The sequence below is a fragment of the Girardinichthys multiradiatus genome, chromosome 10 (assembly GCF_021462225.1).
Source record: "Girardinichthys multiradiatus isolate DD_20200921_A chromosome 10, DD_fGirMul_XY1, whole genome shotgun sequence".
Lineage (NCBI taxonomy): Eukaryota > Metazoa > Chordata > Actinopteri > Cyprinodontiformes > Goodeidae > Girardinichthys > Girardinichthys multiradiatus.
This window is the reverse complement of record NC_061803.1, coordinates 27000906-27020624: the sequence shown is the minus strand read 5'-3', so window position 1 is coordinate 27020624 and position 19719 is coordinate 27000906. Positions and strand designations below refer to the sequence as shown.

At 37.6% G+C, this 19719-nt stretch overlaps 1 protein-coding gene across 10 annotated transcripts in view; it reads right to left on the bottom strand.

The window, feature by feature from the left end:
• Positions 1–19719, bottom strand: part of cacna1g (calcium channel, voltage-dependent, T type, alpha 1G subunit) — a 413040-nt gene that overhangs the window by 79875 nt on the left and 313446 nt on the right. For all 10 annotated transcript variants that reach the window (XM_047377396.1, XM_047377397.1, XM_047377395.1 and 7 more), the window contains 2 exons: positions 15054–15122; positions 10023–10207 (listed from right to left, as the gene is read on the bottom strand). In XM_047377396.1, coding sequence (XP_047233352.1) covers positions 10023–10207; positions 15054–15122 — 254 coding nt within the window. The remainder of the gene's footprint in view (positions 1–10022; positions 10208–15053; positions 15123–19719) is intronic.

The following is a 19719-nucleotide window of genomic DNA, read 5'->3' as shown; positions in this document are numbered from 1 at the left end:
TGAATGAAGTCATTAAGATTGATTTTTGCTTTGCCTTAGTTTTTTTTTTTACATTTTTACATTTCCTCTTTTGTGCAGACAACTGAGAAGAATCTGAGTCAATAGCCCAATCAGAAGAGACGAAGATAATCAGGAGCAGGGGCTGACAGAGACCTCGCTGACCAGGATGCCTGTTTAGAAAACACTAGGCTGATCTAATAGCTGGCGTGTTTCAGTTATTCTAAGTGTCCTTTTTTAAAATAGTTTAAGGTTGAGGTGTAATGCTGCCTTTGAAGCAGAGAGGGCAGCAGTGTTTAAGAACTGTACATATTTTTTACGAGGTTTTGCCAAGGTGTTCACGAATATCTATTGTTTCAAACCATATGAACAGGCATGTATTTGTGCAATAAATTACTGTGCAAAGATGGAGATTGCATGTAAGAAACCATAGGCCAGCCTTTCTACATCATGCTCCATTTTCCAGCTTCATTCTGAAATTAAGGAGGAAAATGATGGAAGAACGAACCACGTACTCCCAATCAGTATTCTCCGGCAATACAGTACAGGCTGTACACAAACTGTGACGGATTCGTCTTTGTGTAAGACATAAAAAGGAGGATGAGTATAAGATAGAGAGGCATAAAGCGACTCGAAGAAAATAGTTTTCTTCTTATCTAAATATGCTGCATAATTTCACAGCAGCTCACAGCATGTCTTTGTTTTGTGTGCAACACAGAACAGGCCGACAGGAGTGCGCTGCAATGCTCAACACCTGCACCACCCGCCTCTCTCTGCACCGCTGGGAAATTATTCACATTGAGAAAAAGGGAACAACAAGTAGGGAAACAGGAGGCAGGAGTGTTCAAACAATGCAAAGACCAATTAAGCGATGCTGAGATGGAGGAGGCCTGATGTTTAGCAGGAAGAAAACGATAATAGAGAAGAGGAAGTAGTCTAAACTAAACTCGGTTTCTGCACATTTCCAGCTCTTTTTAATTTAGACAAATGTGCTGAATATTTTAAGTAATTACACAGATTTTCAAAAGTACACAGGTTTTCAAAAGTATTCATACTTCAATACGTTTATTAGATACACAGTTTTCATTTTATCTACAAATACAAATCTGTGTGTTTGTATTCAGCCCCCTGAGTCAACCCTCAGGCTGTCCATCTTTGCACATCTAGACAGGAATTTTTGCCCAGTTGTCTTTACAAGGTTGCTCAAGCTAAGTCAGATGGATGAAAAGGATCTGTCAACAGACATTTTGAAGTCCTGCCACATATTCTCAGTTGGATTTAGGTCTGGGCTTTGACTGGGCCATTTTACACAATAATATGCTTTGATGTAATCCATTTTGCTCTGGTGGTATATTTAGAGTTGGTATTGGAAGGTGATGTGCAGTCCTCGTTTGTGTCCACACTTAGTATTTTGGATTAAGGCCAAAAAGCTCAATGTTGCTCTCATTTGACCAGACAGGGCGTCTTTTTTGACACATTTGCAGTGTCCCCTATATTGTGGCAAAATGTAAATCATCTATTTTGCGGCTTTCTTTCAACAACAGCTTTCTTGCTACCTATTCATAAAGGCAGGATTGCAGAAAAACTAATACTTGTCCTGTCGACAGATTCTTCCATGTAAAGTGAGGAACTCTGAAGCTCCTCCAGAGTGGCCATCGACTTATTGTCTGTTTCTATTTAATACTCTCCCTGCCAGGCCTCTGAGTTTAGGTGGACAACCCTGTCTTGGTAGGTTTGCAGTTTTGCCATGTTCTTTCCATTAATAGAGAATGGATTTAACAGTGTTCTGAGATGTTCAAAGCTTGGGAAATTATTTTACAATTTAACCGTGCTTTAAACATCTCCACAATTTTCTCCTTGACCTTACTGCTATGTCCCTTGGTCATCACCATGCTGTTTGTTTGCTAATGTTCTCTCAGGCCTTCACAGAACAGCTGGATTTATACTGAGATTAAATTACACCCAGGTGGACTCTATTTACGAATTATGTGAGTTCTGACTACAGCTGGTTGCACTGGATTTTATTTATGGGTATCAGAGTAAAGGGGCCTGTAAACAAACAAGCCAGATCATAACATATCCTTTTTCGGCCTCTTTCATTTATGCACTATTAGGTTCTGATGTACTGTGTCTCGTGAATTAAATTAAAGTTTGTGGTTGGAACTTGATAAAATATGGAAAAGTTCAACAAATATAAATAGTTTTTTTTAAGTAGCAGTAGGCCAAACTGGTGTTAGCATGCTAATTCAAGTTGGATGCAAATCAGGGGTCAGAGAATGCAACAAGCAAGATAGCTAACCCATTAGCTTCCCAATTGGAGGGCTTTAGTTAATAACATCATCATCAGTTGACAAATGAGCTCAAAGAACAATCCAGCAGAGGTCGACTGCAGCAGAGATTTATCAATAAATCCACTTAATGACAAGAGGTGACCTCACAACTGTCACAGAGCTGTTTCTATAAGCCAGCTTGAAGCCTGGGAGTGTGTCAGGTGGGATAAATGGACCTACCAAGGTGGGAGGGGCTGCTGGGTGATGTAAAGTTTCCATTAGGTGACAGAGGGTGCTTCTTGGGTCCTACCCTCAGATCTAGTTGTGCACTGGATGATAAATTACTACATAAGTGTGTGTGTGTGTGTGTACTTGTACATGCTCTGTTAAACAAAGCTGATGCATCATTCTGTCACAGATGCAGATGCTCTTGCAACCCTGTGGACCTTCCTTTCCAGTGAAACCTGAAGCTGCCATGAATATCTCTACTCTTAGAGCAAACAGCAACACACACCTGGAAAAACTATACAGAGAGTCACCTATTTGTTGGCATTTTACTCATGTGTGGCAATTTCATGCTCACACTGAATGTCAGTGAATTTCAAACACATCTTGCACAAAGTGAAGAAGGTACCTTTACCTTTCGTTGGCAAAAAACTGCGAGCTGTTTGTTAGTTCCAAGCTGCTGGGGATTTTATCCTGGGAGCACAATAATGACGACTGATGATTGATACTTACTCCCACATCGGCGTCAGCAGCACAGCACCGCCAAAGGCAAAAACACAGACAACTAAAATCTAATTTTTAATATGCTTCAAAGTGTGAGGGTTACACAACCAAACTGGGGCAACAAGCTGATGCTGGTATTAATGCTGAGGCATTCTGGATTACAAAGCTGCGTCTTACCTAAATGTTTAATAGTTCTGAATGAAACCTTTTTACTCAGTGGCAGCTTTAATGACTTGGCAGAAAGTGAAATATTACAAAATGAATGAATAATGGTTATAAGCAAAACTAATATTTAATATTTGAAAATTCAGTCAATGAGCACTCAACTGTAATGATTTATCAGACCCATTGCTAAAAGAGCTAATATTTTAGTGGTCCAGCAGTAAAATAAGATTATGGTTGGGTACAAACATACATTACACACATTTGGGAATTGGTGTGTACAAATATAAATTGCACCAGTCACATCAATGCAACTTAATGCATTGAGGTATCTAGATGTAGTGGAGACGACTTGCTGAAGACTAGGGAGGTATGGTGATTTAAGCAATTTTGAATGAAGCATAGGTGTATGTGCCAGATGGGCTGCTCTGAGTATTTCAGAAAAAGCTGATTTACTGAGATTTTTATGCACAAACATGACTCAGGTTTATAGAAAATTGTTGCTAAAGAGTATTGATCCAATAGTATGCAGTAGTGTGCACAAACATGCCTTGTTAAGGTCAGAGATAGACTAGTTTGAGATGACAGAAAGGTAACAGTAGGTCAAATAAACACTTTTTACAACCAAAGTAATCAGAATACCAGATCTGAACACACAACACTTGAGAACCCTGAAGCAGATGGGTTACAGCAGCAGAGGAACATGGGTGTCACGCCTGTCAACTAAGAACATGAAACTGAAGATAATTATGTAATTACAGATTGGAAAAATGTTGCCTGTGCCAGTGAGTTGCATTTTCAGATGAAACATTCAATTGGCGTAAATAACATGAAAGCATGGATCCAGCCTGCCTTGAATGAACAGAACAGGCTGATGGTGGTGGTAAAATGCTATGGGGGATATTTTCTTGGGCCGCTTGGAACCATTTATGTAGTGTTTACATGACACAGCCTGGCTTAATGTTGCTTACCATGTACCTCCCTTTATGACAATAGTGTCCCCATCTTTTGATGGCTGCTTCCAGCAAGATAGTGCACCATGTCATAAAGCTGAAATTATCTCAAACTGGTTACTGAAGATGACAGGAAGTTCACAGTACTCCAATGGCCTCCACAGTCAACAGCTCTCAGTCTAACAGAGCCCCTTTGGGATGTGGTGGAATAGAAGATTTGAACCATACATTTGCAGCTGACTAATCTACAGGAACAGTGTGATGCTATCACGTTATTGTGAAGACAAAATGGGGTCCCACCTGGTACTGTCAATGTGTATCTAATAAACTGGCTGGTGAATATATATCCTCCTTTTTACAACATTGTATTTACAATTTTGCATAATGTATGTATGTATATATATATGTATGTATGTATGTATGTATGTATGTATGTATGTATGTATCTATGTATGCAAGTGTGTACAGTATGGATGGATGGATGGCTGGATGGATGCATGGATGGATCTAACTTTCAGAATACTACATGTGAAATGTTGGTGTCCATGAAGAAGTCACTCATTCGCCACTGTTCCTGGTTTTGACCAGACAGTTGCTTCCAACAAGGTTTAATTTTTATGCTACAGTTTAATTTAAAGTTCATTACTTGCTTAAAATTGTTTGATTTTGGTTTTCCAACTTCAGCAGTGAAGACCATCATTAAAGCCTTACCAGCTCTGTTGTTTTGACTTGATTTCTTTCATCAGCACCCATTATCCTGTCTTCATACTTGCTTTCACCATGTCTTCCAAGTCTTTTTCCCCCTTTTTCCCCTTCTCTGCCATTTTGCATTTCCCTCAAACTGAAGAGATTAAAATGTCTTTTGCTCCTGATAATATTTTCCATACACTCCAAATTTGCCCAATGTTCTCCATAATTACTTTATATTCTTTAATCTGACTTTAAAACCTTCCCTGGGTGACTTTAATTCTGTGTCAGCCTTGCTGCCATCGAGGGATTAAATAAAGCAGGGCAGAGACTGAGCAGTCAGCAGAAGTTAGAGTAGGGTGTATTCTGTGAGTATCCAGTTTGTTACATTTGGATCAGATTAAATCAGCAAGCCTTAGGCTGAACCACACAATTAATGATTGATGTTACTTTAATATTTAACCTCTCAATGTGTATTTACTAAAGAAACAGTATCATTGTAGAAAAACCCTGAATGGTACTTTGTTGCAATGTTTTCTTTCTTTCTAATCAGACACGCTATACAATCAAGAGGTTTCTAGTACTTTCTAGATTCACTTTACAGGACGATAATGACTCAAAACAGTTAGAAAGTTAGGGTTAAAAAGAAAACCATTAGGAAAAGAGGAAGAAAATATTCTTCTATGAAAAGACTTACCACATAATCATTACTTCTAAATTAATGGGTCTGACATTGCTATTTTTCCCATATCAGTTTTACCCTGAAAGACCAATGAATTTAACAGTCAAAAACTTATTTCTAGGGTAAATATATTTCTTCTGACCAAAATTAGTTTAGTTTGCTAAGCTTAAACCAGTATGCACACAGTCTGAACTTCACAATTTACCTGGATCCATCAATAATTTAGCTGTGTGGAGCTAAGCATGTCATAATGCTGGCTATATAAAAGATCACTGAGGTCACGATGTGACAATTGTAATGACCAACAAAACTCTATTTCTTTAAAATTCCCTGCAATTTCACCAACACCCTGATGAATTAATCTTCCCTACCCACAATAGATATTTAAAATGTAAAGAATTTGCAGGGCTGCAAACCAAAACAGTCTTACGCAGACAGACACCTGTCTTCCTAAAAGGCTTGTCCTGATATAATGAACTCTTTGTTTTCCTGTCTTGCCAACAAATCTGTGCTCCTCTTAAATGTCAGCTGTAGCACTGTTGCACTGCAGCAAGAAGGTCCTGGGTTCGACTCCCGGTCCAGGGGTCTTTCTCCTCTGGAACCGCTGGAGATCATTGTGCAAATAAGGATTCTTAATAAAATGAGCAACATTATGGCATCCTCTTCATGGGTGGTGGGGGTAGCAGCGGACTTTCCATGATGCCACTGGCTTTATAAAAGCACCGCCCTTTCCAATGGTCCGATCTCTACCACCCGGACTCCGCTGTGAGACTGCCCAGAGAGGCAGCGCGCTAATGTCTCTATGCTGGCAAAAAGACATAAACTCTTCAAACTGGATCCAAGGGTGTCATAAGATCACGCGACCATATGCACAAGTTAAGTAGTGATGAATTATTGTTGACAGAATCCGGCATTCATTCATAAAAAGCGGTAATTAAGGCATAAGCCTGGCTTGACTTTTTCTCTGAGGCCTGCAGAAGCAAACTGTGTTCGAGAGAAGTCCCCAGTAGAGACGCTGTCTCTACAAAGAGTGGAGCGGTTTTCCCCGGTCTGAAAAGACGACAACAGGAGCCGCATCCCGTGGTAACGTGCAGTGTGGTCAGCTGACAGAACGGGCTACTGCTCCGGATGTTAGCTGGAAGCTAACCCTTTGTTCACAGAGCTTTCTTCAAACTTCGTCGTCGCATGGACATCTTTTCCTCAGCATGGTTCAGAGGTTAGGTTTTGGAAGAGTAATAGAGAGATATTTAGAATGAAATGATCTAAACCTTTTTCATTTTATGAAGTTTGGTTTTGTTTGTGTTGAACTCTGCTATCTTGGTGCTAGCAGGCTCTCTGCTCAGCACGTGCTCAGTTTGTGTTCTGTGTTTGTGTGTTTTTAAAGTTAAGACAAACTTTATTTAAAGGGGTGATTTTAACACAAAAGTTCGGCCATAACGCGCCGTCGGCACTCATGCTTTTTAACCCTTTTATTAATGGTATTTTAAAGGTGTGTGTCTGATTCTGGTCCTAAGCTATCAGCTTCTTTTGTTAGCTTTCACTGCTAACAAGCTAAGAACACGTGCTTGCCTGCTAGGGAATATTTAACAGAAAGGTTGTTAGTTTTCAAGGTAGTAAATAATAGTCCCTAAGCATTATTTTACTAAATCTGATAACTAAGTAAATACCATTAAGCCCATTTCTCAGGAAAGATTTGGCCCTTTTCCAAAATACTTCCTTAAATGTTTAACCATTCCCTTAATAATATTTCTTTAAATATGATTTAAACAGTATGTTGTTAGTTGACTTAAATGAAGAATCAGACTAGGGCTGTGGAACAATGTCATTATCAGGTTAACAAAACTCTGATCAGGGCATCCCCTCTGTGCACAATGTATGTTCAACTGAAACAGCAATTTACACCCCTCATTGGTCTATTTATAGTTATGACTATATCCGTTATAATTTAAATTACCCCATAATTTTAACACTTATTCAGGGGTTTACAGTGTATCCTGTTTAATTATTGTCATCAAATTATTGAGAGGGTATGAAAATAATTATTAGGATTGACATAACAATTGTTTTTAATATATTTACTTCTTAAACAGCTCTAAGATTGGATGTGTTCTGTATCTGAGTTGTTCATCTCTTCAAAGCTTTCTACAACTGGAGCAGTTGAGTAAAGGCATATTTAAGCCACATGAATCAATAACAGTATGCACTGTTTCAGGTTTGCTAAACTAAAATTCTGCTGAGTGTTAATTTGCTACTGAGTAATTTAGGTTTGTATGTTAATTTAAATTATTTTAAAAGCATTATACCTAATAAAGTTCTTACTTTTTTCTGGGAACATGACACAAAAGCAGCAGAACTTTCTTTTGAGAACTTCAGTGTGATAAAAAAGATGAAACACAAAACTCAGAGTGTGTTGCCTTAAAGCAAATACACACTTGATGGGCACAAAAATCCCGGTCAAAACTTTAACTAGAAAGTCACATCCTTAAGGCAGAATAGAGCAGCAGCAGCCTCTGCAAATCATTTCATTTTGCTGTCAGAGGTAAATGTCGAGAAAGCAAAATTATGGGAAAGAGAGATCACTGGTGTTTGGTGAGATGAGAATGAATATTTGATTTCCCTGCTCCCCTTGAGAACTGAGATAAATATTCAAGACAGGGCAAACTCGGAGAGCTCCTTTGCAGCAGATGAGAATAAGCATGAGGATGTAAGTCAAATCAATCATGATGTCAGGCGGGTCTGAAAGAATCCGAATGCACAGAAAAAAACATGCAGACATAAACTGGGGCTAAAACCAAATATATACACATAATTTTAGACCTGCAAGTGCAAGAACAATCTCCGGATTAGAGATTTCTGCCGCATTTCTACTCAAATAAACATGACTGTCCAAATACGTGGTTAAAATAACTTGGGTATGATGCTAAAATAAATGCCTCCAAACCCACAAACATAGCCTTACACAAATACACGTCCTTCGTCTAAATCAAGCGTAACTCAACAGCATTCATGCACATTAAAGTATCTACGAACTTTTAAGATTTTGCTTCCCTGGATTTATTATTACCCACAAAATACTTATTTTAAAAAGCAAATAAATAACTAAATAAATTGTAAACGCATGAAATAGAGATTCATTATTTAGCCTTTATTTATTTTTAAAGCAGATTAGTACTTAAAAGTGTATTTTAACTTAAATAAAAACCATTGTCGCCATGCCACTCTTGAAAAGAGTAACTACCAGAGATGGGACCAAGTCATTACTTCCCAAGTCACAAGTAGGTCTTAAGTCTTTATAGTCAGGTCTCAAGCCATCACAAGACAAGACAAACAAGTCCCAACTCCTATGATTAAAATTTCAAGTCATAAACAAGTCATTATGAGCTATCCCTTAAACGCTATACACAAACAAACAAAACAAAAAAAATAGAAAAGTGAATGTTTAAATGCCACACAGCATCTAAACAAATGCTTTCCATAAATGTTTAACTTCCTCCTACTTCCCCGATAATTCACTGGCTGTAGCGTCTGAGTCAAACAAAAATAATGGAAAAAAATCTGCAATCTCACAGTTAGCTGTAGCTACTGACTATGTTAAAATCAGTAAAATGAGCATCTACAGAACAAACGAGACTGAATCAATAATAATAGAAAAACTGTACAAACTGCTTCATTTATAGGCAGACAACAAAAAAGAAAGAAAATGATGCTCGCTGGAAGGCTAGCTTTAGCTTTTAGTGTAATGTAACTTTGACTTACCACCCTTCGTGTTGCTTCAATGTTTGACATTGTTGTATCTCCGTCAGTTATCTTTGAAGCACGTTTTACAAATGGCAAAAAAAAAATTTATTGGCAACCTCATACTTACTGTAACACAATTAAACTTTTCTTGAAATCATTTTAAGGCCACCACTACTCACTCAATGACCACTTTGTGACATTCTCCTGCTACGGGATTGGACGGGGTGATCAGCGGATTTCAGAGTGGGGTGGGAAAAGGTGAGGAGGAAAACCTCAAAGAAGTGAGGAAATAAAGGAGGAAGATAAATATTTTATTTTTACTATTATTATTTTGTGTGGTAGATTTTTACTTTTATTTAGAACATAAAGTTGTCTCAAGTAGTCTTTTGTAATAAAGTCAAAGTTGAGTCGCAAATCGTCTAATATAAGCAAGTCAAGTTTCAAGTCATCAAATCTATGATTTGAGTCTGACTGGAGTCTAGTCATCAAGTCAAAGTCCACACCTCTGGTAACTACCATTTATGAATGATAATAATAATGGAACCCTGTTATTCTCCTTGGTAAATTAGGATTCTTGACTGCATTGTACTTGTGTTTTTTTCTTTCAAACTCATCAGGATGCATGCAGAACTGAACACAACTGTAAAGAGAAACTTTATTATATACAGCATATTCCCTCTAGATTTCAGCCCTAACACTAAGGAAAGCATTTTATTTTATTTCATGAGTGGTTCTACATGCTTCAGGGGCTGCCGTCTCCCTGTTTGTGCATGAATCTAAGGCATCACCCGGAAAGCCACTTACCGAAGTGGCCTGAGCGTCCTCAACAGCCTCAGTACTCGGAGCATGCCTAAGATTTTGGTTCCGGAGTTGGAGATAAGAGACACCAGAATGTCAACAACAGAAATCATCACCAACATCCCATCCAGGATGTTCCAGCTGCTCCTCAGGTAGGCTTTTTCCCCAAAGAACCAGCCTATGGCCACAATCTGCACAGAAGAGAGTGACAGAGAGTACAAATATAATTCACATAAAGAAAAACAGAGGTATTGCTTGTTAGCAAATTCAAAGCCTGAAAATGTTTTAATGCTTGAAAATGTGTATGTGTCTGAACAGGAAAAATTAATCTGTTGCATTTTGTTTTTGTTTCATTTATTCATTACTGCACAGCTCACTGATTGTTGTTGGGTGATTCTTTTCTTTGCTGTAAAGATTATGAAACCCCAAAATGTTCCAAACTTAATTTCTCAGACTATATGCTCCACACACCTTCTAGTCCAAAAAGCAATTTTTACACTCCACACTTTCTCTCTGTTATTAAAGCATGTCAACATGACAAGCTTTACTTCATGCATTGCAAAACAGCTATTGCAATCAAACTTGAGCAGATAATTTGATTTAGTTGCTATTTTCAAACAGTAAACAGCATATAAAATGTTTTCACACCTCATTAATCTTTTTTTTTATTTTTTTCCCACAAACTTTATTGGACTTTATGTGATGACCAAGTAGAAGGAAAAGGATAAGCAGTTCTCAAAATTCCTAACAAATATACATTTACATTTATAAATATAAATTTTCATTTATATTTAACTCCCCTGAGTCGATGCTTTGTAGAACCTTTCATTGGTCTTTGGGGTTTTTTCTTCACCAACATTGCACATTTAAGAGCCTAAATGTTTGTCCATTCTTTTTTTGCTAAATATCTCAGTGAGATTGGGTGGAGATTGTCTGTGAACAATAATTGTTAGTTTCTGACAGCTTCTCAATTATACTTAGATCAACACTTTGACAATTTTACTCATGACTATGCTTTGATCAAAACCATTCCATTGTAGCACTGGTCCTTTATTTACCACCTCTAATCTTCGCTTCAACTCTCACGAGTTTACTCTCACCTGTCCCTACAGAAGAAAAGTATTCCCATAGCATGATGCTGCCACAGCCATGTTTAACTATTTGGATGATGTGTTCTGGGTGATGTGAAGTGGCAATGTTATTCCACACATAGTGTTCTGAATATAGATCTCATCTGACCAGAACACCTTCTTCCATATGTTTGCTGTGTCCCCTGCAATAAACAGGACTTTTTATAGCTTTGTGTCAACAATAGTTTTTGGAGAGCAGGATGTGCTGAGGAGCAGAATGTGCTGAGTTTTCATGAGGGTGGTGTGTGAGTTGCACACTAACAAAGAACTATCCAGCTCAAGTAAAAACAAGCCAATAAAACCTAGCCAAATATCGAATTTAATTAAAATTTTAACCATTAAGTTTCTTTTGTCATTATCAACAACAGCTTGGACAAGAAAACTGTTGACAGTTTACAGAGCGACAATGACAAGTCTTTTCAAAGAGTCATAATGGGAAAATCTCAGAAATTGGCAGCCACTCCAACATAAAAAAAAAATGGTCCAAATGCTTCACCAGTACCAGCATCTCATATGGAAGATTTTGGTCTGTGTGATGCCTGGCGCTCATGTCACCCATCAGATAAGGAGTGTACCTTTTTTCTCACCTGTCTACCACTTTTTCTCTGATAAGGACTTCTTTCAAATCAGCATTTCTGTTATGAAGGAGGTATGTTGGACACAAGTTCATCCTATTTTCTTAAGCGACCATGCACTTGTAACCATGATGGCAATGGAAAAAAACGTTAACACCACCGGTAAAACTTTGGAGTTTTAACAAATCATTACTTAAAAATGAAGATTTTACTATGGAGAATGGAGCAATTTTTTGAAAAGGAATTATCAGCCTGATGTATATTCTGACATCCTCTGGGAGGCACCAAAAGTTGGTAAGCTCAGCAAAATGATTCATATTCGTGTAAAAAAAAAAAAAAAAGAAAGAAAACAACTGAATTGGAACAAGAACAGAAAACAAGACTTAGATACAACTTCTGTTACATCACAAGGAAAAAACCAAATAAGCAAACTAAATCTAGAACTTAATAGAATACTGGAGGCAAGAATGCCATTCCAAATATAAAGACTGCGGTTGGACAACTTTAAACATAGTAATAAATCTAGCAACCATCTTGCAAATTAACTGAAAAAGAATTTTTCCTCCAATTCTAATAGACCAGTAATAGAGGAATTTTTAAATTAATCTTCCTAAATTAAATGAGCAACAGAAAAAGATACTAGAGTTACCTTTAGCAGCAAGGTAACTCTAGTAACTCCACTAACAAGTTTAAAAACTTTACAGAAGCTTGATTGGAATTTAAATTTTTTTATCAATGTTACCTGGCACATTAGTTACAATATATCTTAAAATGGATTTAGAAAAATATCAAACTATCTCAAAATTAATAGTCTTCAATTATCCTATGCAGACAGTTCTCCTATGCAAATTATCCTATGCATTTGGAACAACCCAGATGTCCTGCAAAATAAAAGGGCTGTTAACTTCTCAACATGGAACAATAAAGGAATAAACAATATATTCCATAAATCCATATTCGAAGGAAAATATTTCATACCCTTAGATGTTTTAAAGGATTCTTATGACATTCATAAAAAATAATTTTTTGAATATCACCAACTAAAATCTATTATTCAGTCCAAATTTAAGATTAAACAAATAAACATAAAACCTTCTTCTAGTAATAACTAGCTTCAATAAATGCCAACCCTCAAAGTTACTCTCAAAATCTTACATATAACTTTTAGAAGTAAATTTAACAATCACTTCCTATTACTAAACTCCCGTTTAGTAATAGGAAGTAATAGGAATAGGAAGTAATAGGAAAAATTAACAAATGCTTTTAGAATGACCCAAATGCCAACCTTCATAGAACACACTACACAGATAAAATGGGTTTTTCCACTTACCAACACATTTACAAAGTGCATGGAAGACTTACCTAATGACTACCTACATGCTTCTGGCACTGTCTGCCTGTCTATGGCCTTTGGCTAACAGTATGTAAAGACCCATCAACATGCTTAGAGTACACAGTCCCAAACAGCCCCTCAATTTGCCTTCTTACTGACATCACAAAAGTGAATGTGGTAACAAATAGATGCCAAACCCTTCTTGCAGCTTTATTAGATGACTTAAGTCAATTATGCAATTAAGACATCGTCTTGAGATATCCTTTTTGTAGAGCAAAATTGCCCTGGCACATGTAAGCAACTATGTGCTCTATATGGTATGCCTGAAATGCTGCAACAGGACACGTAAAAAATGTTCAGGTCACAACTTAACACAAACTTGTTATTAACTTCAGAGTTTTTTAAAATTTAGACCAAAGTTTGTGTGACTATAGCTTTGTTAGGTAACCATGAATAAAATCAGAATAAGCATCCAGGAAATGTTATTCAGTGTAAGATGTTTTGAAATAACAGAAACATCACTGTGTGTCTGTATATGTGTGCTAGCCCTACATTCCTAAGTAACTGGGCCAAAAATAGAGACAGAGGCTTTGAATGAGCGACACCCATGAACTTTCCTCTCCTCTGCCTCCGCTTGCTGTTGCCTATGTCTGTTTGGACCATTCAAGCCAAGCTATTTGAATACAGGCCAGAAAATCAATCTCCTGTGAGTGGATGTTATTTCTCTTTTGAGTCCTCTTTTGTACCCCTTTCTCTTAAATATTCTTTGTGTTTTAGGGGCTTGGAGCATCTGTAGCCATATGAAAGATTTTATTTTTATGAAGAACTACTGTATGCAGCTGAGAAATTTATCAAGTCCAGTAGAAGTGTCCTCTATCCTATGCTGTATCTTTTACACCATGAGGTTAACTGTAATGTTTCATATTTTGCTTAAGAGATATAAAGTATTCCACAGCAAGGAAGCCAGTGAAAGAATTATGTTCTTCTTATTGGACACACATCTTTAGAAAAACAAAAGTGCAGGAATCCAAAAACATAAATAAGGCCTTTAATAAAAATATACATCTGCTATACATTTATTAATGTCTCAATAATTGAAGTGTAGAAATTGGTAATTTTAAAATATTTAATAATTTCATAGAGAAATTACACAAAACATCTTTTAGTACTTTTTAATGACATTATCTTATATTTTCTGTGCTTAAGAACACCATGAAAATAATTTAAACTGTCACAGTGGGTTACTAAGAAAACCTTAACATCTGATTGGTTAACTACCAACCAACTCAACCACAGATCTGTCTATTGTCCATTGACTTCCATAGTGCTGACAGATAAAATATGAGCTCCAGCCCTTGACCACAAAAAATAAATATTGGAATGCTTACATATTGTTTTTAATCTAAAAAACATTTTAGGTTAAAATAACCCGTTATTTATTAAATATAATAATAAATAATTATTTATTAATTTATTTATCACTTACTATTACTTAGTTATTTAGTTGGTTAGTCAGTTAGTTCAGATGAAACAAATTTATTTGATACATGTATTTCCAATTGAATTTGGGTGGTCACTCAGGTAAATATTTATTTAATGACCTACTTTGTTATTAGATTGTAAATGGTAAATAACCTGCACTTGTATAGCACTTTGTGGAGTCCTCAGAGACTCCAAAGCGCTTTACACTACAATCAGTCATTCACCCTTTCATAAACACATTTACGCTGACAGTGGTAGGCTACGTTGTAGCCACAGCTGCCCTGGGGCAGACTGACAGAAGTGAGGCGCAGGCTTGTCCGACACAGGGGCCACCATTAGCAGGCAAGGCAGGTTAAATGTCTTGCCTAAGGACACAACAACCAAGGGACCAAGGGAACCCACCGGTTAAAGGACGACCCCCCCCCCCCCCCCCTTTGCTCCATAGTAGATTGTAGCACTTAGGCCTACCTAGGTTTACAGTAACTGAGTAAAAAAAACCTGTATGTGAATGTCTCACCTTTACAGTCATCTCTGCCACAAAGATCGTTGTAAAGATGTAGTTGGACGATGTCAGGAAGATCCGCTCCTGCAGAATGAAAGGTGACACAAACTCAGTGGTTAGAATTCCCAAGTTCTCTCTAAGATTTTGTTTTTTTCCCCTCTGAGCCTAAAGTTTTGCCTCTAAACCAATCCAGAGTCCCACTCAATAATGTATGAGGCAGCTATTTTCCTCATATTTTATCTGAACACATCTTTTTCCATACACTCCTGCTGCAGTCTAATGATAGCTGGTAGGCCCATAGGAGGCTTGGTCTTTATTCACACTACATGAAATATTCAAGCAAAGAATCTAATTAATATTATTTTCTTTACAAATATTGAAGAATGTACTGAAGGTTAATTAAAGTAGGTGTTTTCTGTTAAAATTACATTTGAAATGCTATTTTCGATTCATTTCCTTTGACTATTTTACTTTGCGATCATCCATTTTTCATGGTTATTGGAATAACAGTTTTAAAGGCATCCATAAGCTTTCTGTTTCTAACTTGTGTCTACAGTTAATTCATCCATCCATCCTTTTTTTTTTACTTATCCGAGATTGGGTTGTGCGGTCAACAGGTCTTCTTTTCCCTTGTGACATTTTGCAGGTCTTTCTGGGGAATTCCAAGTCATAAACCTAATCCTAATCTCGCTATTTTAATATTTCCTAATGGGTTACCAGTTACTTTTAGAAATTAAAATCCATAAGGCTTTCAACGACCTAGCTTCCCGATATATTTCTGACTTGTTAAGTTCTTACACTTTAATTTGCACACTCTGTAATAGGAGACATTTATGTCACATTTATGTCACTTTTTACAATTTGGTTTAAAACCTGGAATTATTAGACAGGACACTGAAAACTATGGACATTGTTGGGCTGTTATGCTTGACAAATCTCTTCAAAATTGCAGCTGTGGACTGACAGTCCAGGATGTGCCTTCCAGTTTTTAGGAAAAAGGGCTATAGAGTGTGTTTCTACTAGTGTGGGTTGGAACTTGCCAAGTATACCTCTTTTCTTCAATCTTGTTTTGCAGTGTTAAATGAAAGGTTCTGAGGGTGTCGTCACAGAGAAGAGGTTGTTTGGTTTGGAAGCCTTAGGGCTACATATTTGTATTTTACAAATGATGTGGTTCTTTTGATGCCATCAAACCACAACATTCAGTGCACACTGGAGTTTGCAGGCAGGGGGGAAACAGTGAGGTATTCTCAAGTATTAAGTCTGAGGCCATGGTTCTCAACCAGAAAACAATTGGACATAGCTAAATTAGCTGAAGAAATAACTGAGCCAAAAGTAAAGCTCTCGATTTTCCTGCCAGTCTATGTTCAGACCTATAACTATGATCATGGGATATGGATCATGAATGAAAGAATAAGATCCCATTATTTAATTAATATTAGAATAAAGCTGTGTAAATCTTTCCTTTATGAATGCTTAAGGGGATGTAGGGGCAGACCCAATGTGGCATTACATTTTCCCTTATGTCCTGGAGATCCCCTGGAATGAGCTGCCTTGTTGGTGGGATGGATGGATGGATGGATGGATGGATGGATGGATGGATGGGTGGATGGATGGATTTTTTACAAAGCGGTCTGCAGTGTTTTTTTATTACTGCATGTATGTTTGTTTTTATGCTTATGTTTTTTTTGTCATTAGTGAATCGAATGTTACAGTAAACTGTGAAGGACTTTAGTGTTTCACCTGTAAAAGGTGCTATAATATAATTAAACAATATAATTATTAGAAAAATTGCTAGCTATGTGTCCAGAGCTAGTTTATTTTCTGACATTAAACACGTATTTTAATTGATCTGAACTATAAAGTCAAATTCTTCCAATATATTTCATATAAAGTGACATTTCTGTGAACTACAGTATGCCTCTGGTCTGCATGTACACCAAGAAGTCTTTGGTGAGCTTACTAACTAAGCTCACCAAAGACTGAAGAGAGAAAACAAGTTGGCTACCAAGAATAAGCTCCCCTTACCATTTGCTTATTTTCCCTACTCCCCCTCTGCCTGGGGAGAGACAACTTCTAAAAGTCTATGCATGCGTGAGGCTGTAGGTGGCTACCTTTCCCACGGCCCCAGACTACCATCGCACATGTATACACTTAGAACAGAGGCCTGCAGACTTCTTTGTGGGAACATCAGGAGTGATATCATTATAAATTCTTCTATAGAGATGGTCAATACATTTCAGACCCAGCAGCAGCCATTGTCCTCTCTCTCTCTCTTTCTCTTTCTCAGACAGATAAACAGGAAGTCTTCATAACTGTAATAGTGTTTACATTTACCAGGTTCAGAGAACATGTCAAAGGGATTTCATGTTTACATACTGAGAAAACAATTTCAAATTTGTTTACAAGCATACTGTTTTTAGCTCCTGGGGGCCTAAAAGCTGAATAAGGCAAAAATAGTCCTCCAAGAGCAACTTCTTCCAACAATCAAGGTGCACCTTGATGATAATCTGTGGATTTTACAGCTTTATGGAACTCCAGGTCATTTTCTGCTTGAAGTGGAGGAATTGAAATAAGTCGGTGTTTTTTTCAAAAGCAATGATAGTATGGAGTGGGAGATACACAGACTGATTGGGGCTATGCACTAATGTGGACACTTCTTCAGTCTGTCATGGTGAAGAAAGAGTTGAGTCAAATAGCAAAGGTCTGGTTTCATTGGTCCATCTATGTTCCAACCATTACTTGTGGTCACGAGATATGGATCATGAATAAAATGAGATCCTGGATATAAGTTGCTTAAACAAGAAGGGTAGCTCCACTCACCATTAGAGATAGAATGAGGAGCTCTGTCATGAAGGAGGAGCAAGGAGTAGAACTATTTTTAATACACCTCAGAGTAAGTCAGTTAAGGTGTTTTGGGCATCTGATCAGGCTGCCTCCTGGATGTCTCCCTCTGGAGGTTTTCCGGGCACATTCCAATTGGAGAAACAACTGCAGAACTGAACTGACTGTACTTTCTGTAATGGTAATGCCTTGGTAGCCCCTCAAAATAAGCTGGAGAGTGTCACTAGGCAGATGGATGTCTGGGTTTCTCTCTTCTTATGCAACAATGGATGGATAGATTCATGGATGGATAGATTCATGGATGGATGGACTCATGGATGGATGGACTCATGGATGGGGCACTGTGCCACAAAACAAAGTGATATAAGTGGTGGTGCTGTTGTTTGTCCCATTTCAACACAGAACAACTCATTTTCACAGTAATGTAGTGATGGGTTTAACAGCAAAGGATCTATCACATGGCCTTGCAGTTGAGTTTAACTTGACAATTTATACATTCCATGGTGACATAATTCAATTCAGGGCTTTTGACATTGATGTATGGTCCCTCGACTCAGAAATAATAAATCATTATAAATGGCACATTCATCCTTAATTATTTACACTCGGTTGCAGGGTGACAGTATCCAGGCAACCCCAAGCAGCAAACAAAAACAGACACGGACTGCATGCCAAATGCAAGGTGTTTGTTATAACTTTCGGGATAAAAAGATAATTATTCAGCCTGCTTTCAACATCCAAAAGCACTTCATCTATGTAACGATGAATACATTTCAGTTGAGAGAAAGCCCTGTTGGTTGTTGTCGAGCTGGCACAGAGGGTGATATAAAGCTCCTTACAAACAGTTGCAACAAAGTGATAAATTATACATGTTTGGTTGTTGTGCTTGGCTCAGAACAAAATCAGCTAGTGCAAATCGATTTACAATCAACTTCATTAATATAGAACAACCCAGATGGACAAATGAACAGCAGCAGACCAGCTGTTGCCAATGGGATCTGGAGAACTTTAACTTTTTCTTTCTTTTGTTTCAGAGAGCTTGCTGTGTCATGCACTTTTATCTAATTTCAATCAAAGCCACAGCGTGAGGGGGCTGACAAAATGTTCTTCCTGGAATGCTACTTTTTGATCTGAGTGAAAGTATGACTGCTGGGATTGATTGTAGATATTTAAAATCTGTTTCTGCAAGTGGAGGTCAGAAGGAAGGAATCAATCTGTGTGTGCGTGAGTCTGCAATCCCTATGCACTGATTAGAACAGGTGAGCCCCAAACATCTCCCTTCCTGTACATTAGCCTGTATAGTACACATTTTAGAAGACATAAAACAGTGTTTACAAGTGGATAAAAGCAATTTATTGGGTGTTGATGCAATTTGTGCTGCTATGAGAATGATGATGTTTAAGGTTGTAAAATGTCAAAAGGTTTGAGGGTACTGAATACTTTAGCAAGGCACTGTAGATATTACTGTGGGTTTTTGTCTTGTAGCAAGGCTTTCTGCCACCCTTGCTCTGTTTGAAGGGATGCTGCGTCAGCTAAGGAGGCTATGGTGTTGATTATGCAGTGCAGCAGATACAGAGGTAAAGCACACATTTCCCAGAGCAACTGGCTCACAATCAAACAAGAGTGGTTCCCTGCTTACACAATGTTCCGCTCCATTTCTCTGCAAAGTGTAAGCTACAGAACAAATTCTTTTCTGTGTGTCTGCATTTGGACTTGCTAACAGGTACCTTTATTATCATCTCTCTTTGGGGTTTTGTTCCCAAGTTCCTTTATTAGGGACTCACACATCAATGGAATTTCTGTTAATTATAAATGTTTGGAGTTATCTCTTTTTACATTG